Source organism: Gasterosteus aculeatus, chromosome 17 (assembly GCF_964276395.1).
Source record: "Gasterosteus aculeatus chromosome 17, fGasAcu3.hap1.1, whole genome shotgun sequence".
NCBI lineage: Eukaryota > Metazoa > Chordata > Actinopteri > Perciformes > Gasterosteidae > Gasterosteus > Gasterosteus aculeatus.
In genome coordinates, this window is record NC_135705.1 from 14,312,412 (window position 1) to 14,329,158 (window position 16,747).

Here is a 16,747-nt window from a genome sequence, read left to right on the forward strand (position 1 = left end):
GCCGGGAATATTTCTGTGCATACCTGCGCAATAAACAGGCTCTGCGTTGAATTATATATCAGAGGAATGTGTGGTTTTTTGTGTGTGTCGGAGGGGATAACTGTTTGTAAGGTTCATCTAGAGTTCAGTCCACACTATATTATATTATTATTGTAGGGTAGAAGATTTGTTTGTACTATTATTTACATTTTTGTTTGGTTTTTAGCATCTTAATTTATTCCCCTCTTATGTGTTTTTTAAAACTGATTATAAGCACCTACTTATGTCAACACCAGTCAGAATGGTGCTGCTGTAGCCCTACTGCAGGTCTCGTTGTAACTCTCAAACACACACATTTACTTTAAAGGTGAGCAGTTTAAAGTTTTTATGGATACCCTAAATAAACATGGTCATCGCTCGTCACCTGTTCGTCCCCAGACACCCCTCTTAATGAAGTGCGCAGTTTCCCCCCCTGAAATGTGTACTGACTGACCCCCCCCCCCTGAAGTTGACAACCTAGGGGAAACACTGAGTATGCATAGCTGATAAACCCACACGGCTTGTGGCACGCACACACTAGGTGTGCTCCACCACGTATAATCGTGTTGTTTTTGGACTACATTTAACAGATCCGCCTTGAGTGAAGACACGTTACAGTAACACCTCGCTCTTCACCTCTCCTTTCTTTCATTAACACCTGTGTTTGTTGCCCCCCCCCCACACTTCCGAGGTGGGTGGGAAGAATAGACTTGACTGCTTGTTGGGGAGCGCAAGTGAATGATTTATAACCATTTTATTTACTTTTCTTCCTGCTTATAAAAAATTATTTTTGTAAAGCTGGACAAATGATAAAGTTACATGACTAAAGTTACAGTTGATCGTTTGCATTGAGACCAGCAGTGATGGACACAACTGACAATTGTCTGGCATTAAAAAACCAAACTGTTTAGTAGTCTTGCGGACGTTGGCACATGCTTTAGTATTCCATTCATATTTGTGTTTTGAGTGTCTGCAATCACCTTAATTCCCCTCACCGCTATTCTATTCCAGACATTTATTAACCCTGGAGGCAATTTTTCTACTCATTTCAGTGCAGGAAATGGGTTACCCTCCATGGCGCCTTTCCTTTGTTCCCTCTTCTCCTCCAGTCTATTCAAACTTAAAAAAGACATTTTGTGGACTCCGTGACACAAACGTATCATTTTAAGTTTACACATTTTAAACGATGCCCTTCAGCCCCCGTATTTTGGTAAAATGCCGAATCAGTTTTGCTTGGATTTGATTGTGACGAAGCCATGCGTTTCTGTAAAAAGAAATTGACATACTCAGTTTAACTGTAATGAATGAAAGCTTTATATGCAAGTTGAAATATGTGCCTAACCCCCAAATGCTCTTGTTTTCTTAAGGAGTGGGTTCACTTCAGCTCTTTCCTGTAACAACCTAGCCAGATTGTTGTGTAGGCAGCTAAACAGCAAATGCAGTTGCTTTTATTTAAGTTCCATATATTGGTAAAAGATCTGTTTCAGACTGGGCTTCTTCAGTGGGAATATGAAGTAGTATGGTTTCACTTGTTGAGGTGTTTTAATTCAGCCTGTTAGCTTTCTTACTTTGTCCACATATTACCTGTGGCTGCATATTTTTAATTATTGGTGTTGTTTGTCCCGTTACTGCGGGATGGGAGCACAGGATGCAGCGCTGTAAGTAGGCACTAGATGGCATTGTTGAAGCATGTTTGGGGTTTGCCATTAAGAAGCTGGACGTGCAAACGCTGGACAGCAACATGTGCTCCTGGGCAACATGTTCTCCCAGCATTCATTCCTTCTCCGCCGTCTTTCATTTTTCTATCTTTCTCTTTTCAACCCCTGACTCCGTGTCCTTGGTGCTTAGAGCGTGCGTGCGTGCGTGTGTGTTAGGTGCGTGCGTGAATGAGGACTCGGAGCGAAGCATTTGACGCTGTCCAAAAGAAGGATGATGAAAAGCAGGGAAAAAAAGCCCAGCATCGATTTGAGTCGGCCCTGATATTGCAGCCAGTCGGACCACAGCAGAGGAGTCCTCGCTAACCAGAAGCCCCCCCCCGCACCTGCTCTCTCATTATGTGAGATGTTTATATGTGATGAAATGTAATTGTCTATTCTAAAATCGTTGTCGTTGTTACCCTTTAATACCCTTACCTTTAAAGAGATCTTTAAAATATTGTTTGAGTGTTGCTGTTATTTGCTCACATGTCAATGATTTGAAGGCAAATCCCAGCATCTCCTCTGTCCTCGCTGAACTAGCCTGTGGTCACATCAGCTGCTGTGAGTCTCCTCTTTCTAGCACCAGATGGGCATGTTGCATTAACTGTATTCGGCCCGTGCCAAAATAATCCCTGGATGGAATTTTTTCGCTTTGATCCTTGGATCAAATGACAACGTGAATCTAAAATGAGGACCATGAATCTGTTTCTTTTAGCAGACAATAGCACACGATTGTCATACAGATCACACAGCAGCAACATAACAATTAGACGCCGCACTGTGCCTCTGTTCAATGTCCACGCATTGTAAAGGTGTTTCTTGTTGAAGGAATAAGATCACAGTGCAGATTCAAACACTCAGTTATGTCTGTTTGAAGTGAAATTGGGTTGACGTGGTCCATGTGAATAGGACGGAAGGGACATTTTTAAACAATGTCCAATGCTAGTCATTGGCTGGGGGCAGTGAGCTCGGAGAAATGCAAACTGGGTTTGGCTGGAAGGTGGAAAGAAGAGCCTCTGAGTGTGCTACAGTAATATATTCACACGTCTGACAGCCAGGAAGCCAGCCGGGTAGCTAACACTGCCTGTTAGCCAAAGACGGGACGGGAGGGGGACAGAGGATAAAGTTGGATCAGTGAGAAAGAAAAAAGATAAAGCAGTGGCAGTAGAGTGAGAGGCCAAGTAGGTCTTCACCATAACGATGGCTTCTGAGTCTGAGACTGGGATGGAGAATACATGTGCACACGCACACAGATACGGACCTGCAGTTGTCATTCCTCTCGTATAGAAACTGACAATGTAAAAATACCGCAGCAGTTCAGTCACACACATTCACGCATGCGGCTAAATCACTTGTTATCAGCCAGTGTAATCACAGACTTGACATCTTTTTCTGCATGTTAAAGCAGCTAAGCCCTTTGTGAACGCTAGCACTCACACACACACACACGTACCTATAGTACTCCTCCGTCGTCTGGAGCGGCAGTAATTGCTGACGAGCAGAGCGTTCACCAACGTAGGAGATTTTGATCGGTATAGAGCAGCGAGTGGGGGGGGGTCAAAGGACAAATGAGTAGCAGTGGAATACCTCTCCCATCAGAGAGCAGGCGGGAAGTAATGAGACATTTGTAGTAGGGAAGTAAAGACTTATATCCCACAACTAGAGGACCTGTAATATTTCCCAGATGCTTGTTCTCAGATTGGAATGAGGATTTATGTTGGAACCGTGAACGCTTAAGGTTCTATTCATCTCAGTCGAGAAAAAAGGGTCACGGGGTTCTATGTCCAATATGACGCTATTACGTTTCAGATTCTGAACATTGTTTTCACGTGTTTCATGGCAAATATAGACACAAAAAAGCAGGTTGTCATGTAACTTATTTGTAAAATATATATCTTGTTTTGAAAAAAAATAGTTTACGGTTACTGAAATGCATTCATTAATGAGACTGTTTCTGCTGGTTGTAGCAGTGCTGCAATTTTTATGGATATTGTTTTGTTGAATTTCTTTATTTGTTTGTTTTTCAATTTTAAGATTTCAAACAAAAGAAATCTAATACAAAGGGCAGTCAGTGACACGTGTTTCGGATTTGAAGCGGTCTTAGAATAGCTGTACCCAATCAGAGTCTGAAGGTCGAGGAAATTCCTCCAGAGTGGACAAGGCGGTATGAAGAGATCGTTGGACATAAAACTTTATTCTCTCTCTCTATTTGGCAAACTGTGAAGATATTTGAGTGAGAGAGATGGGGCAAATGACAATCTCTCTCCATCCCCCTTTCTCTCCTTTTCATTTCTTCTCTCATTTCCTGCACCCTTTCAAATCTTCCCCAAACGAAACCATTCCTCTTGTTTGCCCGACGTCTCTCTTCTTCCGCCTTTTTCCCGTCTCTTATCTATCTGTGTGACTGTCTGCGGTGTGAAAGCCGGCTGATGGGGAAGTGTTAATTCATTTAACCCGCCCCCGATGAGACGACAACGCACATTTAATGAGCAAACTAAGCTCGAGTTAACCAATTCATGCCACTGGAATCTTTTCTGTGCCACGTACATGTTTGTGTCTGTATTTTTTAGTGCACGCCTGTGTGCACATAACTGGCACAGGCGATATGATTCATGGATATGTGTTTGGATCACTGTCCTACCAAAAGTGCATTTGAGGTCTGATGCAGATGGGTTAGAGTTAATATTGGAAGACAGGAGGTGCTTTGTGATTTTCAAGTTGCTCAGGCATCAAGTAAATACTTAAGGGATAACGGTGTTTCGCTGTATTTAAGTATCCCCAAGTTCTCTGATTATGTCATGAGTAAAACACATTTTTAAAGCATGTCAGCTTTATTTTTTAAAGTAATGCAACATAACAAAGTTCAGTGTGCCTTTTTGAGGGCAAAGCCACACAAGCACTCTGGCGTTCTACTAAGGATCATCGTCGACCAAACTAGAGCGGTAGGGAAAGCACTCAGTTGTATCAATGACATTTATTCCTGGCACACGTGATGAATATGCTTACCGTACTTATTTCCATAGTTATGACGGGGTCTGTGATTTAGCTCTTATTTTCCTCTATTTGTCTGTTCCTCTGGTTCTCTCTAATTAAAAAGCCAAATCAGGAGTGTAACTGCGCAAACTGTCTGCCAGTGACCTTCTTCAGCCTAATCCTCATTTTGACACTCTCTGTTTCTGTCTGTCTTTGTCTTCTCTCGTTCTTTCTCTTGCTTGCTCTCTGTTTCTGCCCCCCCTCCAACCTCACTCAAAGTACAAAACCACACCAAAATGCTTTTCCCCTCAAACCCACAGATTTATTCAAATGCACAATTTGCATAATTCCATATTTACATAATTGATTTCCAAGGAAGCGTATCTTACTATGTGAGATGGTGTTAAGAGACCAAAAGGTTTCATCTTGTCACATTTCTGTCATTTCATCTGCACACCCACACTGCACGCACGCACACACAGCAGTGTTATGTAAGGAAACACAAACACACACACACACTGTGTTGGTAGACTGAGTTTCAAGTCTAAATCAAGCATGAACCATAGTTCATGCTTGATTTAGACATAGGTGCATCTGGTGACCTATGTGGAACAACCACAGAAAAGACGATTCAAGCAAACATAGATAATACAATGTATAAAGATCCATTTAACCAGAGAGATAAGAAGTTTCATCGTTGCTTCATCTTGGTAAATGATTTTGTCCTTTTACCATGTATGTTAGTTTTTGTAGTTTTCCTTCAGTTCTGGTGGCGTGCAATGAACATATAGCTTTATGTCATGAAAGTGGTTTTAAAAAACAAAACATTCCTCTGAAATTCCTATGAATTGTATTATGTGGAGAGACTTAGCCCGGTCCGTCTCTGCTGGTGTGCACCCATTTAGGCTGTATGATTGGTTGTATTTTAAGAGTAGGAAAAAACTGAACTTATAACTGTACTTCTGGATTTGTAAAACGGCCACAATGGAAGGTGGAGTTAATAGTTAGCCATTGACTTCCTAAACATTGTTAAAATATAGGTATATACTGGAAGGATTTCACAGTGCAAGAGTCCGTTGTTCACATTCTTGATTGAAACTAATGAAAAGCTAGAGCTTCAGTGCGAGCTTGAAACCGGGGCCATTTTCTTATTCCTTCATGGCCGACCTATCACTGCAGGAAGTGAGTGTGAGTATCGGCAGTCAGTTTTGTTAAGTTACAGAAATGGTCAGAGTTCTTTGACAACTCTGGCTCCTTTTGGAGGAGACTGGTATTTCTAAAGATGGTTATTGTTCACATAATTTAATGATTGTATTCATCCGGCTCCAATATCCATGTAAGTTTCACTAGTCATTTTATTGGTGGGGTAGAATCAGAGGCAAGTATTGTTGCTATAGTTACCTGCAGTTCAATACATCCTCTGCATATCCATATGTGACACCTGCAAGCCAGTTAGTCTGTGGTGTTATTTATGTTTACTGAAGGACCCCAATTAACTTGATTTAATAATGCCTTTAATGCTTTGTGTTTGAGCCTTATCTTGGTAAAAAATAATTGGAAATATATAAGCCTTTGTCTATTTGGAGGACTTTCCTGGTAATGTTTTGCTGGCTCAGTTGATCCAGACCTTTAATGTGCAGGCCAAGGCTGCTGACTGGTGGTCACTAGGGAGCTCAGAGCTGCAAAAAAACACGAATGAGTGGATGCACCTGAAATGCTGTTGTCCGTTACGGCCCATGGACTCCACCAAATTGCTTGTGTGTGTGTTTGTCTTTATCTGCACCACGGCAAGCCCCTTCACCTCCTTTCAAAAGTCTATCATCTATGGAAATGGGACCTCCACACTCCTGTGAGCACTCTGTGGGGTTCCACACACACACACACACACACACACACACACACATTCATTTTAGGGCCTGCCACCAAAGAGCACGGAGGTTAAACAGATGGCATTGGTTGTATTCGTTACGCAGATTACCCAGCGCGCGCACACACACACACACACACACACACACAGCCACACCACACCAACTCCAGCGACCAGCTTTGTGAGTTCACCTCATTTAACTGAATGGTGTTTTTATGAGGCATGGCTACATCGGAGCCCCCCCCAACACACTCTAATCTATCCCTTTCAATTCTGTTCCTAACACTGGACTGGGAGCCCTTGGTTTGAGTGGACAAGACAAAACACAAAACAGTGTCCCAGTGCTCTGCCTTATACATACTTGAAGTGAACATGATTGATTTGGTCATAGAATTGTTGGAACGTATAGTGTTCTGCCATACATTGGAGTTGGAAGACAATGTTTGGATCATACTTGGATCTTCTTCAGGTCATAATGAAAATTGAATTCCATTCACATATAAATAAATCATGGCACATACAGTACACCACTAGGCTGAGAAGCTTAATCATGGGCACTGGGGTTCATATGATATGAACGCAACTAACAGTTCACTAATCACATGTGGGGGGGTTATTGCTGGGCAACAACTCAATTCCAATAATGTATCATCTTTCAATGGAATCATATTGTGGAGAAATCTTATATAGAGATATCGTGATACGCGTTTGAACCGTCTAAATTGATAATTACAAGGACATTCTACTGATTTTTTTTAAAGAAAATCTGAATTCATAGTAATGCTGCATGTGAGATTTGTGAGATGCGAGAAACTACTTGATTATCTGATTAACAAACATGGATTCAATCAAGAATCAGATTTATAGGGCTATACATTACTAAGAAAACCAGATAGAAAGCTGCAAGTTCTTCTTTCTGACTGGCCTATTAAGACCTACATCTTTTAATGACATCATTGCCTTTTAAACACAAATCTGCTAATAAATATATATATATATATATATATATATATATATATATATAATATACAATGAGAGAGAGTTGGCCCTTGTATGGCTACATATAATACAACTACATATAATATATATATATATATATATATATATATATATATATATATATATATATATATTATATGTATTTTTTTTGTATTGTGTTTCTGAATTTTTATAAAAGCAATACCTTCTCTTTACTTGCCATACAAGCACCAACTCTCTCAAGTCTGTAACAGGTAATAAATATCTCAGGGATGTTTCACTAGTAGGTTTTCAATAGTGATGACTCATTTAAAGGCTTTGTTGGAAAACGGAAATATTGCCCAGTGTTTTGTATGTGGAAAAAAATTGACTTGTGCCTGTGCATACTGGCAGAAAAATGTAATAATAACAACAAGGACAATTCAATGTGTTTTCTAACCTCAGCAAAGCGGTCTGTTATCTGGTGGCTCTATGAATGATGGAGAAAGTTGGATGTATTATGACACTGTTGAGACCAAAACGACATACGCCAAACAACTGCCGAATCTCAGGTTTTCTAACTAACACGTATCCGTTATTCAATGGTCACTTGTACATAGCGGTGTTGATTACTCTGTGACGGCTGTATTAACCTTGCTCCCTTTATCGCATACTCCTACTGTTATCTCTTTCCTTCTGATGTATGTTCTCTCATCATCTGCCTAATCCCTGACTGCTTCTTTATTTATCCTCACTTAACTCCTTTCCTCATTATAGTGTACGTGCCTTTTATCCTTCCCCCTGGTTGTGTCTGATCTCGTCCTGCCTTGTTCCTTCCTCACACCCTCGCAACCACATCCTCACTAACTCCTGCTTCTCTCTCCCTCATAGCCAGCCGATGTGGATGCCTGGGTAAGGAAACACTGCCACTGTTGGTGCCTCCTTACATTTAAACTGTTTTGTCTACCTTTCTCTCTCCCTTTCCATTCTATTCAAATGTCATGTTTTCATTGTTTATTAAAGCGAGGCGGCGAGTGCGCCGCCGCCACCATTCCACACAACAACACTTTTGGAGGTATTCAGCTAGAAAATTACACATCATCTGTGTTGCTAGCAGAGGTGATTTTACACACAAACGCGGACACACACACACACACACACACACACAAACCTTAAGCATCAAACGGCCGCTGTAGAAAGAAAAATCCGCATTAAGTATAGCACAGGGATTTGCCGATGTGCTCTTTGGGGATGCGTGTGCCTGTTAAGTTAGGATAAGATTAGATTGGATTACAACAAATGTAATGTCAGTCTGTGCGTTGCATCGCTCCCGTATTCCCCAAACCAGCAAGAGAAGCACAGCCATCATGAGTAGATCATCCTGAGAAGATGATGTTGCTCCACCTGATCTATGTCACACTCACTAATGCACAACTCTGGTATAGCAATCTGTCAACATTACACCCCTAACGCAGCTGTGTGTGTGTGTGTGTGTGTGTGTACTTGTGTTCGTAAAACCCACAATTTCTTTCGGACATGAATCTGCCCTATTGCTGCCTTTCTCTGTCTCACCCTCAGCCAGCTTCATTGTGTTGGTGCACCGCATGGTGTTCGTACTGCACTGTTTCACTCATTACGCTTATTCAGAAGCGGCGTGTGGTCATGAGTGCCCTATTGATAATCCTTTCAATAGGAGATAATTCAACCATCCTGTGCCCATGTGGCCTAGTCTTTTGTGTATTTGGCCCTAGTATGCGATTTGCCCCGTACAGCGGTTGAAGTCCTCCTTTGAACCGCTGCATACTCTCCACAGCATGACCAAACTTCTGACAGATTCACTGAGATCCAATAGCTAGCCGCAGGGGTTCATGTGCATCAGTTCAATCCAGTTAGCTGCCATTCAGTTTAGTGAGTGAACTGAACATAGATTTGATATTATGTTTCCGTGTATAGAGGCTGCCCCATGTCTTAGGGCTGAGGGCATCCCGCTGCGACAATGGCAAATTCATGCTGCGACAATGCCAAATGCGTAATTATTGCTTTTCTGTTCCATAAGAGGAAAGCTCTTTGTTATATTACGATTGCATGGTAAAGACATTGAATTGATTGCATGGTAAAGGATCGTTGGGAGAGTTGTTCTGATACAAGGTATTCCTTTCGACCAGTACTAAATACCTTTCAGGACATCACTGCGGTGCAAACACCTCGCCAATGTACTAGTGTAAAATATTGCCAAAATGCTAACGTTTTTTTTTCTTTCTAGCTCTGGCTAACGTTACTCTTTCCCCTGGCACATGCCTATATTAGTACTGCGCATGTGCAACTCCCAACACAGAGGAGAAAGAAGCAATTGCATCAACAATTTTGGACTGATGATAGAAGAAGCAAACAAGGGAGCCATCTTGCTTCTTTGTCGTCTCTGTTGAGAGTTAGCATGTTCGATACCGTGGAGCGAGTGACACGTGTTGATGTTGCTTTTCCTGTGAAGCGTGAAGCTGATAAACAATGTGATAATGTAATGTTGGGGATTGTGTATGAACTTGCATTTTCACTACTAATAGCTCCTTATTACTTTTTTTCGAATCGTGTTTGTGGGGGGAGTGGCGGACATTACGACAGCCGTGGGGGAGGAATCGATATCGACCGCACATGTGTAAGGACCGTTCTGTAATTCTCACAATAGCAAAGTCATCCGGCGGGCCGCACTGGACGTCCCGGCAGGCCGGTTTAACATATGTGCCTTTATATTGTAACGAGTGATAACGATAATGACACACTGTGAAGGTGTCTTCATTGCGTGACCCATTGGATGTCTTCTAGTGAGTCAAAAAAGGAATAATTCGTCTTTTCTTTGTCAATTTTCTGAAGCTGGCAACTTGTCTTCACAGTGCGTCTTTTCCACCTCTCCTTCTATCTGCCTCTGCTTGCATGCTGCTGCTCCACGGCCCAGACTGCGGGTCTGCCATCTCGCTGCCGGTCAAAGCTGGCTCAGTGGGCATGTTAAAGCCTTTCGCCTCATCCTAATGCCATCATCGCCATGTCAGGCCCTGCCCCCGCAGTCTCAGTCGCATGCCATCTGATAGGTTTTGTAAGTTTTGGACCAGCTGTTAAATAGCCGTATTTTTTGTTTGTTTTACTGTGTGATGCAGGTGTGATGTACTGCACATATTGTTATAGTCGTCCATCAAGCATCATTGATGTTGGATACAGCCATAGAGTTGTAGAGTACACACTGCATGGAAAGATATAATCCTTTATCCTGCTGCCTTCAAAACGTCTCTGCTAGTAATCTGTTTATTGAAAAAAAATCTTTTTTGTTTTCTCTTTGCTATAGAAAATATGTATTATATTCCCTATGTAGCTTAGCTCTCATTTAGCTTAAATATGGTACATGCCTGTACTGTAATTTTGGTAAGTGGTTGTGCATCTGCTGATAAGGCTATTTAGACTTTGAATTATAGTTATTATTATTATTATGTAAGTGGTATGAGTTTTTCTCATTTCTCATATTTCCTCTATTGTGGGAGCGACATGTTGTGTCCTTTCTTCTCCCTTCAGCATTAACATATGTGTGGCATACTTATAAGTTAAGAAGTGAATGGGATGTTTTCTGCCATTGCTTTATGTAATTCCAGCCACTTTATAGCTATCAATTACTACCTGTACCTTTTTGCCGGGCAGTCTAAACACAGCATTCTAAACACAGAATGTAGTGTTAGCACACAGGCTACACAGGTTGTAGTAGTGTATTGTGTAGTGAATTGTCATGTGTCCATGTAAACCTCTACAGTAATGTAAACCTTTACATTAAACAGCTGTTATTCATAATACAAAAAAGTATTTATTTATCCTCTTCTTTTTCATCTTCTACTCTCTTTCCCTTTCTCAGGAAAAACAGCTGAGCAGGAAAGAAAATGAACTGGCCAGCATATCCAGCTTCTACAAAGAGCAGCTAGAAATACTGGAGAAAAAGGTTGGAACCATTTCCCATCTTATAAACAGATATACCATAAAACGGAGATAGCCGTCAAGTGTTTGCATAAGTGGTAGTGCATTAATGGCCTTCCAAGACAGTTGATCAAATCCCTCTTTTACTTAAGGAGTTTAGAGGGCAAGATGCTACCACTGTTAGCACTCCTTTTGACATGCTTAACAGGAGACCCCAACATCCTGTAGGCTTTTGCTGAAAAGAACAGAGACACTCATCAGGAACATCCAAACAAGCCTTAGCGTGACATATTGCTCACCCTCCTTGGGGAGTTTACTCTTGGAAATGTCAAGCCCACATACTGATGTCAAAATGTAAATGATTGAACATTCCAGCTTACAGTTGGCAGCTTGAGAGCCACAACTCACGGTTGTGGACTCATGAGAGCTTTCACAATGACACATGTACTTTTCTTTTGTCATCACCATGTCCAGAAACCCTATTGTCTTTTTAAAAATGATTTAAGCTGTTTGCCAAGTGCTTTTAAGAAATGACGGCCCTTGTTCCTGCCATCCAAGCACTAATGTGCCGTTGATATTTGGCACCCTGTAAAAGCCACAAGCAGTGTTTTTGATGAATGTTGTTTGGCTTTGCGGACACACAAGGTTGGTACTTGTGTGTGATTTTAAAGGAAGAAAAAGTGCATTATGCTTGTTGGGAATAGAGTAGAGTAGAGTCAACAAATATTCATCTTGTTAAAAACAACTATTCAAATGTGTTACAATTTTTTTTTTTTTTTTTTTAAACTGCGGCGACTATCTGCTTTGTGGGTGGGCGCGCTCCTGACTACTGACTATATATTGAATACATATACATGAATAAAGTAAAAAGTAAAAGTAGATAGGCTACACAGGGTTCCCGCGGGTCCTTAAAAAGTCTTAAAATGTCTTAAATTAAAATTTGTGTTAAATTGTCTTTAGATTTCACGTAAAGTTGCTGTAGGTATTACTTTTTTTGCCGGTGCGCTTAATGCCGACGAGAAACCACAGTGGCGCATCGTAAAACATCTAATAGTTGATTAATTTAGTGTTGTGCGAAATGAGTCTGCCCAATTGAATAGCTGTTTACGGTACGTCGGCTACAGACGCTGACGTCAGGCTGCGTGTCGCCATTACGCGGTTGTCGATGTGAGGTTAAAAATGCAAAGAAGATGGGGAAGTGCAAATTTGGATGGAAGAGGACGCATTTAGGAGGGGGTTGGCGCCGATTGAAAACAACAATGAGGCAATGTGTAAACTACGCAAAAAGACCTTTTCATTAGGGACCATGGGGCTCAAAGCCGTCGAGTCGCACATGAAAGGAGGAAAGCACCAGCGGTACGTTACAGCAGCTAGCCATAGCGGGGCCAGGTTAATCCCTGCAACGACGTTACAAGTTCAGACGCCACCTCTCAGTCGGCTGTAACAGGTTTCATTTCAACACCAGACACCCAAGGTAGAGGCAGAGGTACTGTGGGTTCTCCATACTGTGACGAGGCACAATTCATTTAAATCTAATGATGACATACGTGGAGTCTTTGCTGCCATGTTCCCCGATTCGCAATGCATTGTGTTGTTTAGTGTAATCCAATCTTATGTATGTTATGTTGGCTCTGTTCTGCATCACAAAGGAATCACTTTGATTGTTTACATCTATATTGGCCAAACAGTGTTGGAAGGATTATTGTCAGTTATTATACTGTCTCCTAATTTGAAAAAAAGTTTGGATTTCCATTGTAGGAGGGAATAAATTGCGTATTCCAAAGAAATTGTGACATTTTGGGGTCTTAAATTATATTGGTTGAGGTCTTAAAAAGCATTAAATTTTACTTTTGAAATGGTGCAAGAACCCTGCTACAACAGCTTCATGCATGTTTGATTATTAGCCATTTCATGCTAAGGAAAAGTTCCGTGTTTACCACAGCACAGCTCGCCGGAGCGTTTTCAATCAATGTTAATAATATTTATCTCAATCACTGAATGAAGCCTGCCATATTTGGGACAAGAAACGCAATCTTAAATTGCTTGCACAAAACTTTTTTTGGATTTTTCAAGCATCTTTATTTCCACAAAAAAGTACAAGAAACCATTACGATGGTGCTACAATACAAAAGAAAACGAAAAAACGCAATCCAACCAAGGACACCATCTCTTCCAATATTCCTCGCGACATCGTCTCTTGAAAGCCTGCGTCATACTCAGGCCTTCAGCTCTAGAAAATAATAACATAACATAAAAACGACCACAAGCCAGAAGTGGGTCAGTGGAGTCGGGAGTCTCTTCCCCACTGTCGTTTCTCCACCTCGGACAGCCTCTCCGTCCTCTTGCTCAGGTCTCTCCCGCTTAGCCAGATGGAATCCCGCCCGAGAAGAGTCCACTTTAGGTCCAGGTCCTCAGGGTAGTGGATTCGGAGGAGGACAGCATGCTGTCGAGCCCAGAGGTCTGTGTGTTTCTCCTTTAGCCTTCAGTATCAGTATCTTTCCCCACCGCCCCTACCTCAACCACACCCCCTTCCCTCAGCTCCTGGACTACACCAGTCCCCTCCACCCTCACCCCAGGGACCACGCTCAACACCTCCTCCCTCACCTCCTCGACCACACCTGACACTCCTCTCTCGCCTTTTGGACTTCACTGAGAGGGGCAGGGGAGACACAGAGGACAGACAAGAGGCACAGGGGGGCCTCTTGTCTGTCCTCTGTGTCTCCCCTGCCCCTCTCAGTTCCTAGCTGGTTCTGGTCTTTATGAGACCCTGTCGTCTCCAGACATACTTTACTCCGATGTCCCTCTTTCGCACAGTTAAAACACCTGTCATCAGTCATCAGTCGACGCATAAATAACATAATCAAAACCGTCCACGTCGACTCTAAACACGAGTTAAGCTCCCTGCTGCTGTTGTTCAGAGTAATGACACCATGAGACACCATGTTTCTCAACAGGGGAGACTTGCATCAGGAGGACACCTTAGTAACCCATGAGACTACCTTACCGTACCGTGATAGTTCCCTGGTTAACACATCTCCTCTGACAAACGGAGGAACGTTTGACACCGTGATTTTAAGAGCTGATTTTGTGAGCGGCAGAACGGGAAAGAAGTGGTCGTTCACCTCGATCCCGCTCTCTATGACGAGGTCTGCGTCTTCCACGCTGCCAACAAATATGACCACAGCCCCGTTCATCCGCGTTGGCACGCGTTGCTGTGGACGACCATCTCCCCCACATTCCTCCACCGAGCACGGGAAGCGCGGCGGTATCTTGAAGCCGTGCTTCCTTGTGGCGTGTAGCGCAAACTACCCACAAACAATTACCCAAACCCCTTTCATGTGCACTAACACCCTTGAACCCTGCATACCACAACACTTATAATACACCATATTAACAGCAAGAAATATTGAACGGACTTTCAGACGCTCACAATCACGCTCCACAAGCTCAACACTCCTTCCACTCAGAGAGAGCGGGAGAGATGCGGTAGTTAATGTTATAGTTAATTTACTTAATTTTGTGTAGGTAATATGTTAAATATGTTTAAACTTAAATAAATTACAAAGTAGGTATGTCTCGTTGTATTCATTTTTCCTGTTATTGACGTGTCTAATGAGCAACCAGATATTCGAATATTCAAATTCAAACTCAAATTTTAGAGCAATTTTGACAGCCTTAACAGAGAGGAGGGAGAGTGAAATTACAGAGAACAAGTGTTGTAAAAAAAGGAAGTAAACTATCAGAATAACACAAATAAACAAGGAAATGTGGTTTTTAAGAATATATATAATAGCAGAAAACAGCAAATTCAAGAAGGTTAGAAGGAGAAAATCTACAGGTAGACACACAAACTCCCTCATCCCTCAATCCCCCTGGGCCCCTCCCACGTCTCTCCTCTCACATACACAACCCTCCCTCCAGCAGTCAGTAGACACTCTTTTGGACTTGACTCCCCCCTCCATCCGGCGTGGCCCATCAAGCAGATGGGGACCTTATCTAGTCCCTGGCACTCGCCTCCTTTAGGCCTCTGAGGAAACCTTTTACATTGCCAAGTTAAATGGAAGGGCCCCTGCACACCGCGCAGTGAGCAGCACACGCTGCAATGCTCGACGGAGGAGACTGATTGGCAGAAGAGGGGAGGATCCTCTATCTTTCTCCGCCGCGGTCGCTTTTTCTATCGCATTTTTTCACCCCTCACTTGCTCGCAGCTGACCTGCATTCCGATGAGGGAGTGAGAAAGAGGGGAACTCACAGCAATAGATAAAGAGGCTATACGGACTGTGCATTAAACAGTCTATCCTGCGCTGGCGTCCATCTCCCTCCTTCTCTTCCTTCATTTTCCAATCTAGCGCTCCATTCATCCAGGCCTCCTTTTATGCCCCCCTTCCTTTACCCTGCCTATTTCTCTTTCCCCTCACACTCTTATACCTGTGGCAAATACCAGTTGAGCTGCGAGAGATGGCCACTTAAATGTTAAATTTGCATTTATGTATATGACAAGTGTCTGTCACAATTTGAAAGTAGTATGTCTCACTTCTCACATACATTTTGATCCAAGCATTTAGAGAATGCTCCATGTTACTCCATCCTGGTCTCCCTCGCCACCAATATTGCTGGGGGACATTGTCTGTGTTTGAATATCGGCCTGTACTTTTATTTTTGCAAAACCTCCCAGGTGGCAGCTTTTTCATACTACCGTATTATTTTGGCACATAAAAGCACACATGCACAAGCAGACACTCATCCTCATGCAATTGCCCTGATATGTTGATGATCTGAAGCAGAGAATTAAGCCAAAGGCAAGAGCAGCGAGATTAGAAGGAGAATCCACTGGTAATTGATGTGTGATCTTTCCCAGAATCGACATATTACTCAGGCTTAACAACAGACTCTTCTGACAGGCTAATAGAGAGTGCGCGTGTGTGTGTGTGCGTGCGTGCGTGTGTGTGTGTGTGTGTGTGTGTGTACTTTAGTACCTGTGCAAGATCACACACAGCGATACTGGTGTCCAGATGGCTAAAGGGAAGAATGACACCAGCAGACGTCGGCTGTGGATGGAGTTAGAATCCTCCATCGACATGGATGCGCGTGTGTTTATTGTGATTGTGGTTTGTGTGCATGCTGTCACTTCAGAGGTAATTGTGACCCAGAGGCCGATCTACTGCACAACTCTGCTCTTCCCCTCTTCCACGCAGATACGATTTCACACACTAAAAAAAGGTATGCCCAGACTCAACACCCCCCATTCATACGAGTACGTCCTCAACTTCTCTGCTCTCCCAATCCA

At 42.6% G+C, this 16,747-nt stretch overlaps 1 protein-coding gene across 4 annotated transcripts in view; it reads left to right on the forward strand.

Moving 5' to 3' along the window:
- chchd6b (coiled-coil-helix-coiled-coil-helix domain containing 6b) overlaps nucleotides 1-16,747 on the forward strand; it is a 51,248-nt gene that overhangs the window by 5,934 nt on the left and 28,567 nt on the right. For 2 of the 4 annotated variants that reach the window (XM_040203508.2, XM_078092578.1), the window contains exons 5-6: nucleotides 8,404-8,424; nucleotides 11,402-11,485. In XM_040203508.2, coding sequence (XP_040059442.2) covers nucleotides 8,404-8,424; nucleotides 11,402-11,485 — 105 coding nt within the window. The remainder of the gene's footprint in view (nucleotides 1-8,403; nucleotides 8,425-11,401; nucleotides 11,486-16,747) is intronic. The other 2 variants (XM_040203510.2, XM_078092579.1) reach the window with 1 other exon arrangement.